General features: G+C 43.4%; 1 protein-coding gene across 1 annotated transcript in view; it reads left to right on the top strand.

The window, feature by feature from the left end:
* Window positions 1-23,197, top strand: part of dnah9 (dynein, axonemal, heavy chain 9) — a gene marked incomplete at both ends in the record, with an annotated part of 193,344 nt that overhangs the window by 147,544 nt on the left and 22,603 nt on the right. The window contains 11 exons of the mRNA XM_079845505.1: window positions 7,051-7,311; window positions 7,528-7,953; window positions 8,408-8,527; window positions 9,336-9,524; window positions 11,091-11,326; window positions 11,420-11,542; window positions 15,106-15,310; window positions 16,858-17,022; window positions 18,643-18,783; window positions 19,335-19,505; window positions 19,583-19,705. Of these exons, the coding sequence (XP_079701631.1) occupies window positions 7,051-7,311; window positions 7,528-7,953; window positions 8,408-8,527; window positions 9,336-9,524; window positions 11,091-11,326; window positions 11,420-11,542; window positions 15,106-15,310; window positions 16,858-17,022; window positions 18,643-18,783; window positions 19,335-19,505; window positions 19,583-19,705 (2,160 nt within the window). The remainder of the gene's footprint in view (window positions 1-7,050; window positions 7,312-7,527; window positions 7,954-8,407; window positions 8,528-9,335; window positions 9,525-11,090; window positions 11,327-11,419; window positions 11,543-15,105; window positions 15,311-16,857; window positions 17,023-18,642; window positions 18,784-19,334; window positions 19,506-19,582; window positions 19,706-23,197) is intronic.

The raw sequence follows: 23,197 nt of genomic DNA, 5'->3' as shown, positions 1-23,197 counted from the left end.
ACCCGCGGCCAGCTGTGCGCCAGTGCATCCGTGCCGAGCGTGCCCTCGGTCAGGGAATAATACAGGCTGCAGTGGGAAGAGTCGTGGGAGGCAAACAGATCTACCTGTGCGTCGCCGAGTCTCCATTCTCCCGGGAGAGGCTGAAACCGCGAGAGCTCGTCGGCTGCGTGGTTCAGAACTCCCGGAATATGGACAGCACGAAGGGACCTCAGGCGCTTCTGACTCCATAAAATGAGATGGCGGGCGAGTTGAGACATGCGGCGGGAGCGTAGACCGCCCTGGTGGTTGATGTACGCTACTACGGCCGTGTTGTCTGTCCGGACAAGCACATGTTGACCCTTCAGCAGCGCTCGGAAGCGGTGCAGGGCGAACCGTACTGCCAGCAACTCGAGGCAATTGACATGCAGGAGGCGCTGGGGTCCTGTCCAGGAGCCCGCGGCTGCTTGTCCATTGCACATGGCACCCCAGCCCGTGGCAGAGGCATCCGTCGATACGACAACATGCCTGGAAACTCGTTCTAAGGGCACACCTGCCCGTAGAAAGCTGAGGTTCGACCACGGGGTGAGCGTCTGTAGGCAGGCCAGAGTCACTTGGACCCGGAGCGTGCCAGACTGCCATGCCCATCTCGGGACTCGATCGCGAAGCCAGTGCTGAAGCGGTCTCATATGAAGCAATCCGAGCGGCGTTACCGCGGCTGCAGATGCCATATGCCCCAGGAGCCTCTGAAATAGTTTCAGTGGAACCGCATTCTTGCTCTCGATTTGTCGGAGGCAAGTCAGCAGAGACTGCGCGCGCTCGCTCGAAAGCTGCGCGTACATGGCGACCGAGTCGATCTCCATACCGAGAAAAGAGATCCTCTGCACTGGGCAGAGTTTGCTCTTCTCCCAGTTGACCCGAAGGCCCAGACGGGTTAAGTGGTGGAGAACCAGATCTCTGTGTCCGCAAACCTGCTCTCGAGAGTGGCCTAGTATGAGCCAGTCGTCGAGGTAGTTCAGGATGCGGACCCCGTGCTGCCAAAGGGGCGCAAGGGCTGCCTCGGCGATCTTCGTGAAGACGCGAGGGGACAGAGATAACCCGAATGGGAGAACTGCGTACTGGTATGCCCGCCCCTCGAAAGCAAACCGTAGGAACGGTCTGTGTCGAGGAAGGATGGAGACATGGAAGTAGGCGTCCTTCAGGTCGATCGCTGCAAACCAATCGTCCGGACGAACGCATTCGAAAAGGCGTTTCGCAGTCAACATCTTGAACGGAAGCCGGTGAAGGGATCGGTTCAAGATGCGAAGGTCCAGGATTGGCCGTAACCCACCGGTTTTCTTGGGTACAATGAAGTAGGGGCTGTAGAACCCCGACCTCATTTCGGCTGGAGGAACAGGCTCGATCGCAACCTTCGCCAGTAGAGTGGCAATCTCCGCACGCATGACGGGGGCATGGGCCCCGGTCATGGTATAGCGGACTCCCCTGTAACGGGGAGGAGCCTGCGCGAACTGAATCGCGTAGCCGAGCCTGATGGTCCGGGCAACCCAGCGGGACAGCCCCGGAAGCTGAAGCCAGGCTTCCAGAGACTGCACCAACGGGGTCATACGGACGACAGACGTACCCTGGGTGGGGCAGCGAGGCAGCGTTACCGGCGCGGACAGAGGAGGCTGTTGGGCGTCCCCGGGTCGGAGCACGGTTAACGGCTGCGCCCTGACAGAGGAGACCAGGGAAGGACTCGCGTTCCACTGGGGTCTGCTCTGCCAGGGGGCTGGCGACAGAGAGGGACGAGAGTGGCGAGACCCGAGAGTGGCGAGACCCGAGGGTGGCGCGCACTGCCGTCACCGATCTCTGGGGGCTCAGGGATGGGGTTATCAGTTCTTTCTTTAACCACATTAGGGTGCTGCTGACCCGGGGGCCAGCAGCTGAACAAAAGATTCTCCCCCGGCCCTCCACCGGGGGAAGGAGTGGCCCTGCCGCCGTCTCCTGGAAAGAACTGCCCATCCCTGAGCCGTCCGCATCAGGAGCGCCGCTTAGCCTGGCGTTTCTTCGCGGGCTGCGGGGCTGGAGCGGACTGGGACGCCTTCCTGCGGCTGCCTCTGCGCGGCCCGGGTGGAGGCTGCTGCTTGGGTGGCGCAGAGGCGGAGGAAGCCGCGGGAGGGCGTCCTCGGCGGCGAGCAGGCTGAGGCACCTGCGCGGGCGGTGGGGTGGAGGCAGCAGCTGACCGCCGGGGCAGGATGTATTTTATAGCCTCAGTCTGCTTCTGAGCGGCCGAGAACTGTTGGGCGAAGCTCTCGACTGCTCCGCCGAATAGCCCATCCTGTGATATGGGGGCGTTGAGGAAACGTGTTCGCTCAGCGTCACGCATATCAGACAGGGTGAGCCATAAGTGTCTCTCCTGGACCACATTTGTGGACATCACCTGACCCAGGGAGCGTGCGGTCACCTTCGTCGCCCGGAGAGCGAGGTCGGTGGCGGCACGCAACTCATTGCTGAGTCCTGGATCAGCCCCTCTCTCGTGCATATCGCACAGCAACTTGGCTTGGTAAGCCTTAAGAGTTGCCATGGTATGCAAAGAAGCGGCGGCCTGCCCCGCAGCTCTATAGGACTTCGCCACCAGAGATGACGAAAACCTACAGGCCTTGGAGGGGTGCTTTGGGTCACCACGCCAGGACGAAGCGCTCTGTGGACACAGTTGCATCGCAACAGAACATTCGACTGGGGGGACCCCAGTGTACCCATGAGCCACGGCTCCATCGAGAGAGGTGAAGGCGGAAGAGGCCGCCAAACGTTCACGGGAAGACAACGGGGCCTTCCAGGAACGCGCGACCTCTTCATGCACCTCGGGGAAGAAAGGTATTGGAGGAGCGGCCGGACGGGTGTCCGGACGCGCCGCCCCCAAAAACCAATCATCCAACCGCGAACGCTCGGGCTGAGGCGGAGGGTTCCACTCCAGTCCAAGCGTTGCGGCGGCCCGAGACAGCATGGCTGTCAACTCTGGGTCCGACTCGGGCAATGCTGGCGCACCCGAAGGTGGCAGCACAGCCGAATCATCATCCTCAGATGACTCCAGCCCACCTTGTGATGCGGCGATAGACATCACTTCCTCCTCCGCCGCGCCAAACGCCACAGTCGGGACAGCAGGAGCCGGCCCCGATGTAGACGCCTGAGCGCGGACCGGGTCAAGTGCCTGAGAGGGGGGTGTGGGCCGAGGAACTAGCGTCGGAGCTTTGTTCCACACCGTCACCCTCAGATCACCCTGGTCACCAGCCAAAGTGCCGCCTCCAGAGGAGACCGCAGATTGGGGGGTGGCGGAGGGGACTCTCGTTCCGGCATCAGTACGGAATTCACGGAGTCTTGATCGAAGCACTGAGATGGCCAGGTTCCCGCAGAGAGAACATGAGTCATCCACGAGCGCTGCCTGAGCGTGCTGAAAGCCCAAACACGTCACACAGCGCTCGTGCCCGTCGAAAGAAAAAAGCGATCTACCGCACCCAGAAGTGCACGGACGAAACATCCTGAAAAGGACGTGTCACGTGCAAGCTCTTTTGTGAGAGGAAACTTTGCAGTCGATGCCGAAGCGCCCAGGGAAACACACACCAGCTGGATGCAGACCACTGCACAGATCAGCAGGCAGGAAGTATGCGATCACTGGAACGCGCCGTCACACCAACACCGACTGGAAAGCTGCTCGTCTCGAAGAAGCTGACAGAGTCTCAGAAGGCTGTAGGAGTGAAGAGGTAGGTACTCTTGGCTCCGAAAGCAGAAACATAATGCGATATTGCTTCGTACTTCCTTATATACTCACGCAGTGAGGCGGAGCTACGTATGCAAATTCCGCATGCCCCATGGCATTGGCACGCCATTGGGCGTTTTCTCAAAACTCGAAGTTGATAGGCTTCTAAGCGAAACCCCCATTCGTTAGTCACTAACGTTACGTCGTAGTGACTGAACGAAAGGGAACATACTTGCCATGGACAGGAGGGGGAAAAATGTAAAAACAAAATCCACACATACGTTAGACACCCTATTTTACTGTTAGAGATCGACGCCCACAAGAATAACCTATTTACGGCAGAGAGTCGACATGGCTAGATATCAAAATGAACAGTAGGTGCTAGGGATCGACCGATATGGATTTTTTTAGTGCCGATGCCGATACCGATTTTTTTTCATCAGCCTTAGCCGATGACCGATACGGGCTGCCGATTTTCTTGTGCCGATATTTGGAGCCGATACTGCTTTTGCTCCCTCAATTTACATAATAAAAATGACACAATGATCATGATGATAACAATTTAAAATTTAAAAAAGGAACATTTATTAAACTAAAAAAAACAATATTTAACAAATAGTAAAAACAGGTGAGGTAGAACAAGAAAAAAAAAGTTCAGTGGTGAAACTAAATTCTGAAAATAAATATTGAAGCATAAATAAAATAATTACACTATTGCACAGTATCAACAAGCAAGCATCATAAAGTGCACACTGACTGTACTATACTTAAAACTATTATACTTTTAAAACAATTTAAAACCTAGTCATTTAATGCTTAGGTGCACTTAACTTAATCTCTTGAAAAAAATATTGGCGAACGCAGCAGCCTTGTATCGGCCGATACATGTAAAAATCACAAATATCGGCCCGATATATCTGCCGGCCGATATATCGGTCTAACACTAGTAGGTGCTAATGAGGCAGAATGTTTATTGGTGGCGCTCCAGGCTGCCTTATTGAGGTGGGGCCGCGTAGCATGGAGATGAGTGCTGCTTTATGGTCATGGTCACAGCATTGGACTCAATTGTGTACTATCTTAGAGTTCTTTCGCCTTTTTATGTCAAATTGTCTCTTTTAAGATGACTTTAGGATATTTTAACAACACAATATTAGACTTGTGTTTTTGATGTAAACCTGTAAAGGCCTTTGAAGATGTGAATCTGACTGTTTGGGGAGAGAGAGGGAAAACGCCCATCAAGAGCTTTAAGTGCGCTTTCTGACTGCGCTTTCAGGGCAATTAGTCTTTACCTCCTATTCATCAGTTTTTCATCTATTTGCGTATTTCGCCCAATTTTCCCACTCTGACTCTGTTTGTCGCAAAGAATAAGTGCCAAGAGCATTATCCATTATGACATATAAAAACAAAAAGACATTCATTACAAAACCAGTCTGAAATACATTTACAGCATTTATAAATTTGTATTATAATTAGGTGTATAATTATGTATTAATATAATATATATTTTATTATCTTGTGTGTGTATGTAACTATATATATATGAGAGACAGAATGAGAAAAAAACCTACAAAAAAGCAAGATTTCTGGCTCTCACAGACTTATGATAAACTTCTTCTTTAAGAGGCTCCTTTGTCCACAACCTCAAACAGTCAGACTCCAAACTCCACTATGGCCAAGACCAAAGAGCTGTCAAAGGACACCAGAAACATTGTCGACCTGCACCAGGCTGGGCAAACTGAATCTGAAATAGATAAGCAGCTTGGTGTGAAGAAATCAACTGTGGGAGCAATTATTCGAAAATTGAAGACATACAAGACCACTGATAATCTCCCTCAATCTGGGGCTCCACGTAAGATCTCACCCCGTGGGGTCAAAATGATCACAAGAACGGTGAGCAAAAATCCCAAAACCACACGGGGGACCTAGTGAATGACCTGCAGAGAGCTGGGACCAAATTAACAAAGGCTACCATCAGTAACACACTACGCCGCCAGGGACTCAAATCCTGCAGTGCCAGACGTGTCCCCACGCTTAAGCCAGTACATGTCTGGGCCCGTCTGAAGTTTGCTAGGGAGCATTTGGATGATCCAGAAGAGGATTGGGAGAATGTCATATGGTCAGATGAAACCAAAATAGAATTTTTTGGTAAAAACTCAACACCATACCTACTGTGAAGCATGGGGGTGGAAACATCATGCTTTGGGGCTGTTTTTCTGCAAAGGGACCAGGACGACTGATTTGTGTAAATGAAAGAATAAAAGGGGCCATGTATCGTGAGATTTTGAGTAAAAACCTCCTTCCATCCGCAAGGGTATTGAAGATGAAACGTGGCTGGGTCTTTCAGCATGACAATGATCCCAAACACACCGCCCGGGCAACGAAGGAGTGGCTTTGTAAGAAGCATTTCAAGGTCCTGGAGTGGCCTAGCCAGTCTCCAGATCTCAACCCCATAGAAAATCTTTGGAAGGAGGTGAAAATCCGTGTTGCCCAGCGACAGCCCCAAAACATCACTGCTCTAGAGGAGATCTGCACGGAGGAATGGGCCAAACTACCAGCAACAGTGTGTAAAAACCTTGTGGAGACTTACAGAAAACGTTTGACCTCTGTCATTTGCCAACAAAGGGTATATAACAAAGTATTGATGAACTTTTGTTATTGACCAAATACTTATTTTCCACCATAATTTGCAAATAAATTCTTTAAAAATTTGATTTTCTGGATTTTTTCCCCTCATTCTGTCTCTCATAGTTGAAGTGTACCTATGATGAAAATTACAGGCCTCTCATCTTTTTAAGTGGGAGAATTTGCACAATTGGTGGCTTACTAAATACTTTTTGCCCCACTGTGTATATATATATATATATATATATATATATATATATATATATATATATATATATATATATATATATATATACTTATATATACTTATATATACTTATATATATATATATATATATATATATATATATATATATATATATATATATATATATATATATATATATATATATATATATACTTATATATACTTATATATATATATATATATATATATATATATATATATATATATATATATATATATATATATATATATATATATATATATGAGCAATACATGTGTGTGATACCTTCATACATAAAATAATGCTCACACACATACACACACACATATATATATATATATATATATATATATATATATATATATATATATATATATATATATATATATATATATATATATATATATATATATATATATATGTATCACACACATGTATTGCTCTTCATTGATTTATGCTCTTCATACCAACACTCTCAACCTTGTCACTCAGGTGGACGACCTGAAGGCCAAGCTTGCGGCACAGGAAGTGGAGCTGAAGCTGAAGAACGAGAGCGCAGACAAACTGATCCAGGTTGTCGGAGTGGAGAAGGAGAAGGTGGAGCGGGAGAAGATGGTGGCTGATGGAGAGGAGCGGAAGGTGGCTTGCATCGCTGAGGAAGTGATGCGCACACAGAGAGATTGTGAGGAGGACCTGGCTAAAGCCGAGCCTGCGCTCATAGCGGCTCAAGATGCTCTGAACACTCTCAACAAGGTCTGAGATTTGAATGTAATATGTGTTAAAGATGAATTTGTGATAATTTATTTAAATTATTATATATATATATATATATATATATATATATATATATATATATATATATATATATATATATATATATATATATATATATATATATATATATATATACTGTATAATATTGTTTCTTTTTGTTTGCTTACTGTATATTTATTTTCTTCTTGTTTCTAGAACAATCTGACCGAGCTAAAGTCTTTCGGGGCTCCTGTAGTTGCTGTAACTAACGTCACAGCCGCTGTCATGGTCCTCATGGCACCTGGCGGTCGCGTGCCCAAAGACCGCAGCTGGAAGGCGGCAAAAATCATGATGGCTAAGGTCGACGCCTTCCTTGATTCCTTGATAAATTTCAAAAAGGAAAACATTCACGAGAACTGTCTCAAAGCCATCCGGCCGTACCTGCAGGATCCAGAATTTAAGCCTGAGCTCATAGCTGCCAAATCGAATGCCGCGGCAGGCCTCTGCTCCTGGGTCATCAACATCGTGAAGTTTTATGAGGTCTACTGCGAGGTCGAGCCCAAGAGACAAGCCCTGAGCAAAGCCAACTCAGAGCTCGCCGCCGCACAGGAGAAGCTCTCCGTCATCAAGGCAAAAATCAACGTGAGTAACGCATCTGTTCTGATCTGATCCATTTACATTGGTGTACATTTTTACATAAAATCTTGATGTAGATACAAATGGATTCATTTATTTATTTTCTTGGATTGTCTCTTTATATCCTTGCCTTCATTTTTTTAATTACTTCACTTTATTTATATTCTGTATTATCTCTATATCTGTAATATGTATTCACTTTAGCAGTATACAAAATGGCTTTCAAAAGTTTGAATGCAGATCAATTTGATTGGTTAACTGTGGTAAAACTACAAGCTGTTCTCTCCTAAACTGCTTCATTACTGACTTTTAATTTATCCACACCTACAAGGTCAAAATCTTAACAAACACTTGTCATCGCATCTTGCATGAGTTTAGTTTTTGGGTTTGGGTTTACAAGTAACGTGTGATCAAAATGTGTGATTTAAACTTTCTTATAACAGTCTTCTTCTCTTGACAGCTACTTAATGAGAACTTGGCGAAGCTGTTGGCAAAGTTTGAGAAAGCCACAGCAGACAAGGTGAGGTGCCAACAGCAGGCCGAGACCACGGCGCACACCATCACTCTGGCCAACCGTCTGGTGAGTCCTATTAAACCCCTAGCTGCTGTTTCCTGTCTTTAATAAGAAAAAATAGATGAGCAAGCGAAATTGAAAAAATCGGAATAATAATTGAAATCCCGCAAACCCTGTCCATTCAAGCGTGCAACTATACTAGTTAGCAGGAAATTGCACAAACAAACAAAAACATTTTGCCTGAAGCGCACATTATGTTGGCAATACTGTGACCCTGCAGTGTGTGAGGGGTTAAAGGTGAAGTGTGTAATTTCCACACCGATAAGACCAAAACGGTGATCTTACGTCTGTCCGTGTTACTAAAAACGGCATCATTCTAGAAGAAACACGCAGACTCCAGATTTATGTGCTTGTTAGAAGTACTGTGTGACAAGCAGGGCGAGCAAGAGCCGCGAGAGAGCGGCGCGAGGCCGGTGCATGATTGAAGATGAGCGCCAGCTGCACGTCACACCGGTCTCGAATCCTCTCACGGAGGAGCTCGGAAGCATAAAAGGAGGAGCGACGACAGTGAAGGACGAGAGAGGACCAGGCCTGGGTTTTATGTTGTGTTTTATTATGTGTATGCGTGACAGTCATCCGTGAGGAGGCTGACGTTTTTACTTTCAGTTTGTTTGTTTATTTATTAAAATCTTTTTGAAACGTTCACCGGTTCCCTCCTCCTCCTTCCCAAATCAACATACTTCATTACATACTGTAATTCTGAATTTCCTGCTATTAGAATCTGCTCAACTCTCTGGGGAACATGCAATTTAAATGTTTTTACTTTGAATGCTTTTTGAGAGTATTTTGAATGATTCTTCTGTCTGCGTCTCAGGTCGGCGGTCTGGCGTCTGAGAACGTGCGCTGGGCCGAGGCTGTGAAGAACTTCAAGCGTCAGGAGGAGACTCTGTGTGGAGATGTGCTCCTGATCACAGCCTTCGTCTCTTATCTGGGTTATTTCACCAAACGCTACCGCCTGGAGCTGATGGACAACGCCTGGAGGCCCTACCTCAGCCAGCTCAAGGTCTGCTCCACATCTCAACCAGTCACTGCTAAAGATTGAGGAGTTTTCATTTTAACCTCTTAACTGTCACTGTCCCGCTGGCGGGACACCTGGCAGTCTTTTTTTGATCGGCTTTTTTTGTATCATATATTTTAGTAATTATCATAAATTAGGTATCATTCGAAAGCTTACGAACTCAAAATTCATCCTGTGTGAAATTGGTTTTGAAATTGGACGTTGCGTTACCATGGAAATGGTACTTTAAATTCTTCTAGCGGGCTCCTCCCCCTAGTGGGCGGTGTCATGTTTCATATTACAAAATTTATTTTAACTACTTTTTAATCAAAATCTTTTCTAATCTTGACAAATCACATATCGTTGGAAAGGTCTGAGTCTCAAGGTTCCATATTTGGTGACTGTTTTGTGATGGAAGTGACATTTGGACAGAAATTTACAGGAAAATGCATCAAAAAAAATAATCAAACCGGTGGCTATTTTTGGTATAGCGCCTAAACAAAATCTCATGGGAACTTCAATTTTTGTGATATCAACTTCAAACTTGGTTAGACATATGGCTTTGATTTTATAGTAATTTTAGATTAAAACATTTGTGTAAAATATATATTTTATATAAAATAAAAAATATTTAGTACAGAATTTTTTATTTACAGTAAATTTAGACTTCCATCACTTTTTCATACTTTCATATTTTGAATTGCTTTCACTTCAGCAATAATCTCTGCTTTAAAACAAGACCAAACTTAGGTCTATATTCCAAAGCATTCTTGAATTACAGCCCTTTAAGTTTGGATTGTGCATTTTCATGTGTATTCTCAAAAAGGGGGGGGGGGGCAGTTAAGGGAGTAACATTTGCATGTTTGATTAAGGCCAATGTGGCTTTCGTTAGAAATCTACAAGGATACATGTTAAAGTCAACATGAAAGGGAACTTTCTATTCTCTTCTATTCTCTCCTATTGCGCCGTATATCCGAGTGAAACTCTTCTAGAAGAAGAACTAATGTAGGGTGGGGCTTGATTTTGTCCGTGGGGAATTGATTGGATGGTTGTGGTTTGCTATTGGGGTGGCAGCGGCTCAGTGGTTCATGTAGGTTGTCTACAAACCGGAAGGTGGTTCAATCCCCGGCTCCACCTGACCAAGTGTCGAGGTGTCCATGAGCAAGACACCTAACCCCAGCTGCTCCCGACGAGCTAGATGGCGCCTTTGCTGTCGGTGTATGAATGAGTGAATGGGTGAATGTGAGGCAAGATGTAAAGTGCTTTGGATGGCCATGGGTCTGTTGAAAGCCCTATATAAATGCAGTCCATTATTGGTGGATCTCCTGTGAGTGACAGGTTGCCCCGCCCTCGTCATCAGAGAAGAGAAAGAGGGAGGGGAAGTTATTCTGATTCAAGATTACCAGGAACATGCATTTAAAACAATAATGATGTTCCATAAAAATATGAATTATTCTGATTGAGATGTTGAATACCGTTTTGAATTCATAGTGACTTTCATTCATAATGTAAAAAGGGTTCATAAAGACAGGCGCAGCATCTCTCAGTGTCGTGGCTTGTTGTTGTCTGCAGGTGCCGATCCCGGTCACTTCAGGTCTGGACCCACTGACCATGCTGACGGATGACGCTGACATCGCAACCTGGCAGAACGAAGGGCTGCCGGCAGACAGGATGTCCACTGAGAACGCCACCATCCTCACCAGCTGCGAACGATGGCCGCTCATGGTGGATCCGCAGCTGCAGGGAATCAAATGGATCAAAAACAAATATGGAGATGACCTGCGTATCATCAGGATCGGGCAGAGAGGGTAAACACTATACGCTCAAAACATGCCTTACATCTGTGATACTCTATCTGCTTGGTTCATTATTAATGCTTATCACTTTACTTTCCAACATAGATACCTGGACTCCATTGAGAGGGCATTATCTGTAGGTGAAGTCGTCCTCATTGAGAATTTAGAAGAGGCGGTTGATCCGGTGCTCGGTCCGTTGCTCGGCCGTGAAACCATAAAGAAAGGACGGTGAGAGTATTTATGTGACAAAATGTGACCAGCAAACATCTTTTATTAAAGGTGCAGGAAGTGATCTCTGAGAAACACTGTTGATATTTGAAATCAACCCAAACAAACACACCGCTCCCTTCATTGCTCTGCCCACAAATGCACAAACACGCAACGCAAGAGTAGATGTCTCTTTATCATAGCTGAAACAAAGCAAAAAATGATGTGTTGATGACGAACGAACCGCAAAGAAGAACAAAAACTGAACATACAGTACACAAGAGTATATCGTTAGCCTCATAGCATAATTGCCCAGATCATATTTCAATGTGTTTGGACTTAGGCAATTATGCTATGAGGCTAACGATATACAAGCAAGAGTTTGTTAGCAGCTCCAGACAGACAATAACACAAAACTGTCCCGTTACTAGAGCTAACATTACAACAACAGCTTATCTCAGTTCTGTGAAACAGCAAAACCAATGTTACTCGCGTATGGAGCTCTGTGACCGTTTTCAGTCCATCCCACTCAGGTCTGTCCAGCGCTGCAAAGCTTTTCTAATATTAACGAGGGTCATAAAGCTCTTCTTCTTCCAGTAATATTCCTCTGAGCTTTTCTCTTTTGTAATGTCTCTCAGCCACCTCTCATTCTACAGTCTTTCTTCAAATCTCCCTCTTGCTCACTCGCTCTCTCTCCTCCCCCATCATGAGTGGACACACCCCCTACTGCTGATTAGCTCACTCTATCTCCTCCCCCATCATGAGTGGACACGCCCCCTACTGCTGATTGGCTCACTCTATCTCCTCCCCCATCATGAGTGGACACGCCCCCTACTGCTGATTGGCTGCAAGTGTGTTTTGCTGCTGGTCCGATTTCTCAGAAATCCTTTACTGCGCCTTTAAAGCCGGGTGCACACTGTGCGATTTATAATAGTCCTTCACGAATGTCGCTTGTCAGACTGTACGAACATGATCCCCGCTGTAAGCCATGTCACACTGTAAGATCTAAGTTGTCATTAATGTCAGACTGTAGGATAGTCAAGGCGCATTAAAAACGGACACACGCAAGAAAACTTGTCCAGAGTTTTATATTATCAATCAATGACGTGTCGGTGACAGTGAGCTGCATTACACGCGGGATTGAAATGGTGACTACAAAGAGATCTCAAGCGCTCATTTTGGTCATAGTTTGTCTAGTGTGAAAAACTAAGATTATTTGACGGTCGTCGTAGGGGAAGTCACACTGCAGGACTGTACGCCAAAATCTACTGCCAGAATTTTGTCTGAGGTAAAATTTTATCGCAGCATCATTAAAGGGTCACTTCAGTGATTTAGCATTAAGCTTTGTATCAGTAGAAACCCTGTAGTATATTTGAATTGTGGTAATTTCCCCCCTCATATCCCCCTGAGACGAGAGAATTATGCATTTTATTTCTGAAAAAAAATAATAATAATTTGGCCAGAGGCTAAAAACTACAACCAGTAGAAGACGCTAGTTCCGCATGTTTTTAACCCGCCCACAGGGGAGAGATCTCACGCTCGGCTCGGCCTTGGGCATTCGGTGCAGACTAAAGTGAGTGTTTCAACTTTTCAATTAATTCCTATGAAACTCAAGGGTAATTAGACGCACAAGAAGCTTCCATATGCGATCAGAAAACGTGCCAGACTGGACACGCGCAGAGAAAGACAGCCGCGCTTACCTCAGCTCTGCTCAGATCTAACTTCCCTCTCGTGCTGAATGAAATCTGACTCCTGCAGCTGCGTTTGTCCTGTGACTTTCGTTCAGTTTTTAATTTTAAAAGACACGTTCAGTTTTTAATTTTAACTGAACAAAATTATTTTATTATTATGAAGACCAAAACGACACTGGGGGCGGTGTAGGGAGTGGCCTCGTAGGGCAGCGAAGCAAGTGCATTCTGGGAGTTGTTGTCTTTCATCCACATGAGACAAAAATTAATTTTCTGTCTTTTCTCAGTCTAGAAGGCACCAAATTCAAAAATAATTTCACATTTCTACTACATAAATGATACAGTTTAAATTCATCTTTCCAGCGCTGAAGTGCCCCTTTGATCGGCTGCCGGTGAACATGTCAAACTAACGATCAAAGACTTCAGATTTTAGCCTAGTATCAGAGGAATCTTTTAGGATTTGCAATATTTGTCTCAGACGGCCAAATCGTGGCCAAAATCACACAGTGTGCACCTGGCTTAAGGCAAGACAACACAGGGTAATATGGTATAGATTTAAATAATAGATATCGGCATACTTCCCATTCAATTGGTTTGTATTACAAGTCGGGTTCATAATTCTTGTTTGATTTTATTGACATATTATGTTTTTAGGAATGAAATCTTGCATAAATCAGACGAATGATATAAGAACAAACGTTCAGAATATAGAAAAACTAAAAAGTGCATGAAAAAACGCTGGTTTTGCCTGTAGTGTCTCGCCTTAGAACAACTGTTGCATGATGGTTTTTTTAAGCCTTTTTTGCAGTTTAAAATAGTAATTGTGGTGTTCATTCACCCTCATGTCTGTCCAAACCTGTATGTTGTTGTTTTTTGTGTGTGATATTTTTGAACAGAGGTGGACAAAGTACACAACTCCATTACTCGAGTGAAAGTAAAAGTACTACTAGTCAAATATTACTCTGTTACAAGGGAAAGTTGTTAAAAACTATTTTTACTTAATTAAAAGTACAGAAGTACTTGCTTTTAAAAGTACTTAAGTATCAGAAGTAACTTTCCTTTTTTATGTCAATGCGTTATTTTATTATTGTGGCATTGTTGTATAAATGCACTCTATGCCATGGTGGTTTAAGCCAGTCAGTGATGCTCCATACGACCACCTTGAATAATTTAAATACTTGTATAAAAGTTACAAAGCTGCCGTCACTTTAAGGCGGAATGCACAAATCCTACACACTGATACACATCTGATATTCCCCCAACTGTTTACGTTCACTTAAGACATAATCAACTTTATTTACGCGAATACTTTCCAAAATGAAAATTGACATTTTGTGTGTATTGGTCTGTTTAAGTGCGAAAAAAACACAAAAGAAAACTCTATTCAGTACTCGTGCTCTGGCATCTCAGAGGCACAAAAACCAGACTGAACTGAGCTCGTTCATCATCCATATGTCTATGCTTCTCTTTCTCCCAGACATTTACATTTTGCCAAAGAAAAAAAAATCATCCACTGACTTGCAAAGCTGCTACAGAAACGACTTTTGACTTCGAGGACCTTGATAGAAATGTAGTGGAGTAAAAAGTACGATATTTGTCTTTAAAATGTAGTGAAGTTAAAGTAAAAGTTTTCCTAAAAAATAATACTTCAGTAAAGTACAGATACACAAAAAGTGTACTTAAGTACAGTACTCAAGTAAATGTACTTCGTTACTGTCCACCTCTGTTTTTGAATAATCTTCCATACAGCACTATATGTATATGTTTGAGTTTGACAGTTTCTGACTTTCTTCTCCTTTGATGTTCCATGAAAAAAAGAAAGTCCTACAGATGTGGAACATCCTTATGGCACCTGCAGGAAATAATGAGCTAATTCTCATTTTTAATCCGCAACAGCTACATAAAGATTGGCGACAAGGAGTGCGAGTACAACCCCAGTTTCCGTCTGATCCTTCACACCAAGCTGGCAAACCCTCACTACCAGCCCGAGCTTCAGGCTCAGTGTACGCTGGTCAACTTCACCGTGACGCGGGACGGCCTGGAGGACCAGCTGCTGGCGGCTGTGGTCAGCATGGAGAGACCCGACCTGGAGGAGCTCAAGGTGCTTCAGATGTACTACTGGGCTTCATGTCAGATCCTTCTCTCCGCACTTAAGTAGATGCTATTTAACAGGTGTTTGTGAGCGTAATTGGAGTCATCGGTTTCTAAGGTCTAGATTGGCTGAACTTAGTCGTTCCAGCTCTGCATGCATATCAGAACATTTGATGATTGAGGAAGATCCTCTTGCTGTGTCCCAGAGAGCGGCTGTGTGTTCTCACCTTCACTGACAGAAGGTTAATTAGTGGTGCACTATTTGCACCTTCATGTATGTAATTAGCACACGCTTTCCCTGAGCAATTTTGCTAATGACCAATGAGAGTTTCGGCTATCGGTAACACATTTGCGAATGTATTATATTAGCATCTATATATATTAGCACAGCATTACTGTAAGTAATTAGCTGGAATGGTAAAGTAGGTGTTTTTGCCACAGGGTTGAACCTCCCCATGAAGTCTCTCAATTTCCCTAGATGAAGCCACTTTTATTTTCAGCTTGTTTTTCTCACTTTACTTCATTTCCCCTTCCTGAAATGTGTGGCTGAAGCTGAAGCTGAGGGTTTTCATTTCTGAACAAATGACATCAAACCAAAGAATTGTTTTTAATAACTGACAGGGAGTGAATGCGGTTATTTTGAGATAATTAGTGTTTCCAAGCTGAGATCCTAAGGATGGGAAAAATACTGCTGAACTACTCTCAGGCCAGACTTATCTTATGCAACCACACCACGCTTTTTATTTAGATTATTTTTAGAGGGTTTGTCCATATTCCCTGGCTTGTGTTTTGTATTACGCAATACCATCAATATTGTGGTGAGATCGTATTAGAGCATTCACATTGAAATCTGCACATCCGCCAAGGCCATTAGATAAAATAAATGACACTGATCCGTGATCAGTCTCACTAATGAGCTCTTCTCAAATCATCTTCTGACATGGCAAGAGTTACTTTTTTCACAGTAAGTCTCTCAGCTGCTAGTTATTTGTTTGTTTTTCAGCTCCAGGGTAATTGGACGCACAAGATGCCAGTAGAAATGTAATCATTAATGACTGACCCATTAGGATGGGTTAGTTTAACATACCCGTTTTCCTCCTCTCTGAAGAGCCGTTGCACAGCATGGTCCGGACCTTTGAACCGAGTTCTCTAGTGTTGTTATTTGCTGCATCTCTTTGTAAAAGTCTCAAAAAAGGCTCCAGTGGTCACAGGGAGAGCGACACTATTATAGGTTTGTTTATGTGCAGATTGACCTCTTCAGGGATATATTGTGTTTTGACCATCCAGTATGAGATTTTCTGAGATGACTGCTCTCTGAGCGTGTCTGTGTGATCTGACTGCTTTTTGCAGATGGTCGCTTGTGTGCATTAGTTTCTCTAGAAAACATGGGGAATGGATTGATAGTTCCATCACACTCTGGTTTTTTGATGTGTTTGGCGAGAGAAAGTGTGTTAATCCATGCAAAGACGACTGCATATATTGATCTCTCTATGTGACTGACTTTGCCCCGTGGCTCTTGTTTTTATCACACGTCTTTCTGTGTCTTTTACTTTGTAGTCAAACCTTACAAAGGAGCAGAACGGCTTCAAAATCACTTTGAAAAATCTGGAGGACAACCTGCTCTCACGCCTCTCCTCAGCATCCGGAAACTTCCTCGGAGACATTGAACTGGTGGAGAACTTGGAGATTACCAAACGAACAGCGGCAGAGATCGAAGTCAAGGTGTGTTGTTGTTTTTTTAGCAGCGCCTGTGTGTTTCACGACACAGCAAAAAACATGAACTAGAAAATAATGTCTGCAGTAGAAAGCGCATCAGTTTACAGTTAGATAGTAGCACAACAGTTTTAATGTATCATTAAAAACAATAGAAAACTGTTCTGCTGAAGGGTTCATTTGTTAAAATTAGTTAACATAACCCTCTGGTGCTCTTCGGTCATTTGTGACCGGAAAATTTTCACACACAAAGAATTGAGGTCATGATCCGAGCATGCTGAGTGGTTGTAAAAAAAAAATAGTAACGTTCATAGAAATGAATGGGAAATTGGCAGAAATATACAACAATTCACAGAATCTACAAATCGGCCACAATGCTGAAAAAAGTCATCAAGAGTGTGACATTGACACATCCACTCACACACAGACACTCACACACTGTATACATAATAATAATTATTAGGGGTTCAAGCACGAAGTGCTGAAACCCTATTGTAATTGTACTGATTTGTATTATTATAATCATAATGCATAAACTAACACTTTAAATCACTATTTTTTTGACAAAAAAAAAAAGATCTAAAACTTTACAATAAATAGTGGGTTTTTTAAATATATATTCAAATCCATCTTAAAAAAAAAATTAAATGTGTTCAAAAGAGACCTAGTGAATTCACAAGCCTCTCCATTGAGACCTCTAGTGGTTACACACATGGTTGCATGTTTAATTAAATAATTCCAAAAGAGGGCGCTAATCTTCCTTCAAATTTTTTTATTTTAGACTTGTTATAGACTTTATTTTAACCTGAAATACTGTTTATATATATATATATATATAATTAATAAGTGCCATCAAACCATCTCAAAATGCAAAAGAAAATAGAAAAAAATATTATTGAAGAAAAATTAATTACATTGGTTTTACTGGGGTGGAGGAAGTTTAATTTTTAGGTGTCCGGTCACTTATGACCGGGAAGACAACCAATGCATCCCCTAAACGAAGAGCACCAGAGGGTTAACAATGAACTATAATTCTACAGCATTTATTAATATAATATATTAATATAATAATTGGAACATTTGCTAATACATTATTAAGATCAAAAGTTGTATCTGTTAACATTAGTTAATGCACTGTGATCTAACATGAACAAAAATTGGTAAATTCTGTAAGAATATATTACTAATTGTTAGTTATTGTTACCCACTCTTTTCTGTTACCATTCATATCATTTCTTGCATTGCATACAGGATTTCAATTAATTATGCTAAAACCTGATGTCCAGTCAATCCAGTCACATTTGAAATAATCTGCAGTAAGAATATGAGTAAAAATGTACAGTAAATTGATAAAAACAGCACAAATGCTCAACGTGGCGAGATGGACACCTACATCCATTTAGGATTTAATGTATTTCTGAAATGCTAATTGAAAATGTATTCACTATGTGATTCATTAGTTTATATTAGATTGTTATTGATAGTGATGTGTGTGTGTGTGTGTGTGTGTGTGTGTGTGTGTGTGTGTGTGTGTGTGTGTGTGTGTGTGTGTGTGTGTGTGTGTGTGTGTGTGTGTGTGTGTGTGTGTGTGTGTGTGTGTGTGTGTGTGTGTGTGTTGCACCGCTACAGGTAAAAGAGGCCAAAGTGACGGAGGCTGAGATCAATGACGCGAGAGAACACTACCGTCCGGCGGCGGCCCGAGCCTCGCTCCTGTACTTCATCATGAACGACCTCAATAAAATACATCCCATGTACCAGTTCTCTCTCAAGGTACCTCAGCCACACACGATGGAGCTCTTGTGTTTCTCTTCTCCAGCGTTGAATGTAATGCTGTTCAGTGTACAGTGTCAACACTAGCTAATAACAATGCTCTACGCTTATAAAGATAATAAATAGGCAGCGTCTTCGCTGGTTGCAAGCAAAAGCAAACACACTGCTATCATCAGTGCATTCTGTTCAGTGTCTGTCTATCATCACTGATTGAAATCATTAAATCTGTGTGTGAATTGACATTTGACAAGTTACTTATCAGTACTTTTAGTCAGACTTGAACCCAGAATGATAAACATATTTTATTTTATTTTTCTCCCTAACTGTTCTGAAGAACAGCTTTGCAGAGATAAATAGATTATTAATGTATAGTTAATTTGTGTATGTTCACTGGCTTTCTTGTGTTTTCATCTTCATGCCAACAAGATAAAATCTACAGCTTTTAAAAATAATTGCTGCTTTTTGCAGAACCAGTCATAGAAACGTCTCACTAGAGAAAAACGTCTCTTTGTTTCTCCTCAATGTTGTGCCTTTGTGCTTCTCACGTCCAGGCCTTCAGCGTTGTGTTTCAAAAGGCTGTACTAAAAGCCGAGCCGGATGAGACCTTGAAGCAGCGGGTCTTAAATCTGATTGACAACATCACGTCCTCGGTGTTCCAGTACACCACCCGCGGGCTCTTCGAGTGTGACAAGCTCATCTACACCGCCCAGCTGGCCTTCCAGGTGAGCCGTCATTTCATCAGACTCCAAAACACACTCGCCTCTGCTTCCCCTGAACACATTGCTCATCTCCCCTGTAGGTCTTGCTCGTGAGTAAAGAGATTAATCCCACTGAGCTGGACTTCCTGTTGCGCTACCCGGTGCAGGCAGGATTGAGTTCACCGGTGGACTTCCTGTCCGATCACTCCTGGGGCGGGATTAAAGTGAGTCTGAGATTTGTCTGTGTTGATCCTTGATTCACTTGGGTCTCTTTTTCTATTATTTATGTCTTTGAAAGTAACAAAATGTGGCATCTCTCAACATAACACACTCTCTGTGCTCATCATATCTTAATTTTTGATTGTCAAATTAATCCAAAACCCAGATGAGCTTTAATGACAGGAAAGATTTTAAAATGAAGCCGATAACATGATACTTTTCTGTTGCGTCTTTGCCATCTGCATTTACTGTATGAAAAGCATAAGCTCAGATATTCAACATAAGATCTTTTGTGATTCACATAAGAAAGGAAATTAAAATACCATGAGGGTAAAGGCCCGTTCACACCAAGAACCATAAAGATATTAGCGTTATATTTTAGCATTCACACCAGCGCACAAAATCGTTCTGTTTATTCTCAGTTTTGTCCTCTGTCGCTTTAAATACTCTATCTCTTTAAAGCAGGATGGATTCTGATTGGCTGTCAGTGTTTTTATCATTCATCAGCTGGAAAAAATCTTGAAAATGATTTCAACGATATCCTCCCTCTGTGTCTTTATCGTTATAGTTGTGCTGTGGACTCTGATGTTCTTATAAAAAACAATATTTTTATAATTATATTTATCTTCCTTGGTGTGAATGGGCCTTAAATGAGGAGCAAAGTTATGGGTGAACTATTAATGTCTATATACAGTAAATATTGGCTTTTGTAATAATAATAATTAGAATTATTATTTTTTATTATAACTATTATTATTATTAGTCTGCCATTTAAGATTTAGTGCCCTATCATACACCTGGCGCAATGCGACGGCAGGCGTTTTTTTAGCTAGTTTCAGCCTGACGCAGTTCTCATTTTCACGTCCAGCGCCACGTTGTTTAAATATCAAATGGACTTGTGCATCTGTTCACCCATGGGCGTCTGGTCTGAAAACCAGGTTTGTTCAGGAGCATTGTTGGGCGTTGCTATTGTGAGGAACTGAATTGACCATTGACCAACAAAAACCTGCTCTAAAGTCAATAGTACAGTATTTTTTGTGTTATTTAAAGGGTGTGTTAGTAATATGAGCCTATAGGCGAGTGCACAACACGTGTACACTCTGATTATTACACACACAGGGATGCGCAGCAGCACATTTTTAAATATTAAAAATAAAAGGATTCCTCTCTGAGAAGCGTTCAGTCTTCCCTCCATGTAAATAGTGAATCCGTCTTGGTGTGAGCGCAATTGGCTTTTAAAGGGAATGGGAGATGAGACTCTGATTGGTTTATTGCACGTTACGCCCAAAACACACCCATGACTCATTAAGAGACTCAACACTTTTGCACCATGCTCCTGGCGCGCCGACCGTTTTTTCAGTCATTAAACTAGCAAAAGTGGATTCGGACATGCCCTAAGTGCACCTGCGCCATGCGCTTAAGACCATGCGCTCAGATCGGTAAAATAGGGCCATTAGTGGTGTCAACAATAATCGATTCGGCAATTGCGGGGCATGCACGATTCAGCATCGATGCGGCTAAGTGCCATAATCGATTATGTCATCGTTTATTTCCTGGCTTTGAGTTGGACAATAAAGTTGTGAAGTTTCAGTTACTTCCGGGGTCATAACAACAACAACAACAATCAAGATGGCTGAGGCGGAGGGAGATTACTGATTAATTAAAACACTTATGTTCACTGCTGGAACAAGTTGGCTGTTATTATTGCTCTATTTAATTTCAAATGGTTCTAAAGCAGAGAAGAGAAACATTTCTCATTCAAAGCACTGAAAGCAGAGATTTATGTTTTCTTTTTCAGGTTTGAAAATGCCATATCCAATACCCTGTACCATTCAATTTTATTTTATTTAATGACATGTATGTCAAAGATACAGGAGAGTGATAATACACACATAGCAGCCAATAAAATCTGTTGTTCAATATCTAACTGCTTGTATTGCCTCATGACTGATTAAAAATTTGCCTTGTTGTGTGCAGTATAATTTTGATGCATCGCAATGCATCATAGAATCAAATTGAATCGAATCGTTACCTGGTGAATCGTAATCGAATCGAACTGTGAGGGCAGTGCCAATGCACACCCCTAGGGCCCATAGTGTTTCTCATAAGCCAGGCTTTCTGGGATTATGAGTCACCACCTCCGAATGAAAGCCGGCATATGTCACAGCGTTGTTTTTCCAAGAGAAGATCAATCTACGTTTCTGCTGCCTAAGCACTTCTGGACGTCTGGTTTATGAAGAAACACGCTCATGTTTGCTCAGCAGTTTGTGGCATAAAGACGCTTTGTAGTTAGATTTGATTAGCGCCTTGACAAAGTTGAGTCTGAACTCTTCTGTCATCATAACTTCTCTTCGTTTTGATAAGACACTGTCTACTCGGCTTGCCTGCAAAATAATGCATAATAAATGAAACACACTTTATTGATGAAAAGCTTAGCTGACATGAAACGTGTCCTGCAGTGAGACATGCTAAACTCTAGTAAATGTGCATGCAGCTTTTATGACTTCATATTCATTCTGAGACGACATAAAATATTTGTACGGCCCCACTTTATATTAGGTGGCCTTAACTACTATGTGCTGATATTGAGGTGGGATACGGGTAGGGTTAGGGACAGGTGTGGTGGTGTGGGTAAGTTTAAGGGTAGGGTTAGGGACAGGTGTGGTGGTGTGGGTAAGTTTAAGGGTAGGGTCAGGGACAGGTGTGGTGGTGTGGGTAAGTTTATGGGTAGGGTCAGGGACAGGTGTGGTGGTGTGGGTAAGTTTAAGGGTAGGGTTAGGGACAGGTGTGGTGGTGTGGGTAAGTTTAAGGGTAGGGTTAGGGACAGGTGTGGTGGTGTGGGTAAGTTTAAGGGTAGGGTTAGGGACAGGTGTGGTGGTGTGGGTAAGTTTAAGGGTAGGGTTAGGGACAGGTGTGGTGGTATGGGTAAGTTTAAGGGTAGGGTTAGGGACAGGTGTGGTGGTGTGGGTAAGTTTAAGGGTAGGGTTAGGGACAGGTGTGGTGGTATGGGTAAGTTTAAGGGTAGGGTCAGGGACAGGTGTGGTGGTGTGGGTAAGTTTAAGGGTAGGGTTAGGGACAGGTGTGGTGGTGTGGGTAAGTTTAAGGGTAGGGTTAGGGACAGGTGTGGTGGTGTGGGTAAGTTTAAGGGTAGGGTTAGGGACAGGTGTGGTGGTGTGGGTAAGTTTAAGGGTAGGGTTAGGGACAGGTGTGGTGGGATGGGTAAGTTTAAGGGTAGGGTTAGGGACAGGTGTGGTGGTGTGGGTAAGTTTAAGGGTAGGGTTAGGGACAGGTGTGGTGGTGTGAGTAAGTTTAAGGGTAGGGTTAGGGACAGGTGTGGTGGTGTGGGTAAGTTTAAGGGTAGGGTTAGGGACAGGTGTGGTGGTGTGGGTAAGTTTAAGGGTAGGGTTAGGGACAGGTGTGGTGGTATGGGTAAGTTTAAGGGTAGGGTTAGGGACAGGTGTGGTGGTGTGGGTAAGTTTAAGGGTAGGGTTAGGGAC

Source organism: Gobio gobio (assembly GCF_949357685.1).
Source record: "Gobio gobio genome assembly, chromosome: 20".
Classification (NCBI taxonomy): domain Eukaryota; kingdom Metazoa; phylum Chordata; class Actinopteri; order Cypriniformes; family Gobionidae; genus Gobio; species Gobio gobio.
This window is presented reverse-complemented; position numbering and strand designations above follow the sequence as displayed.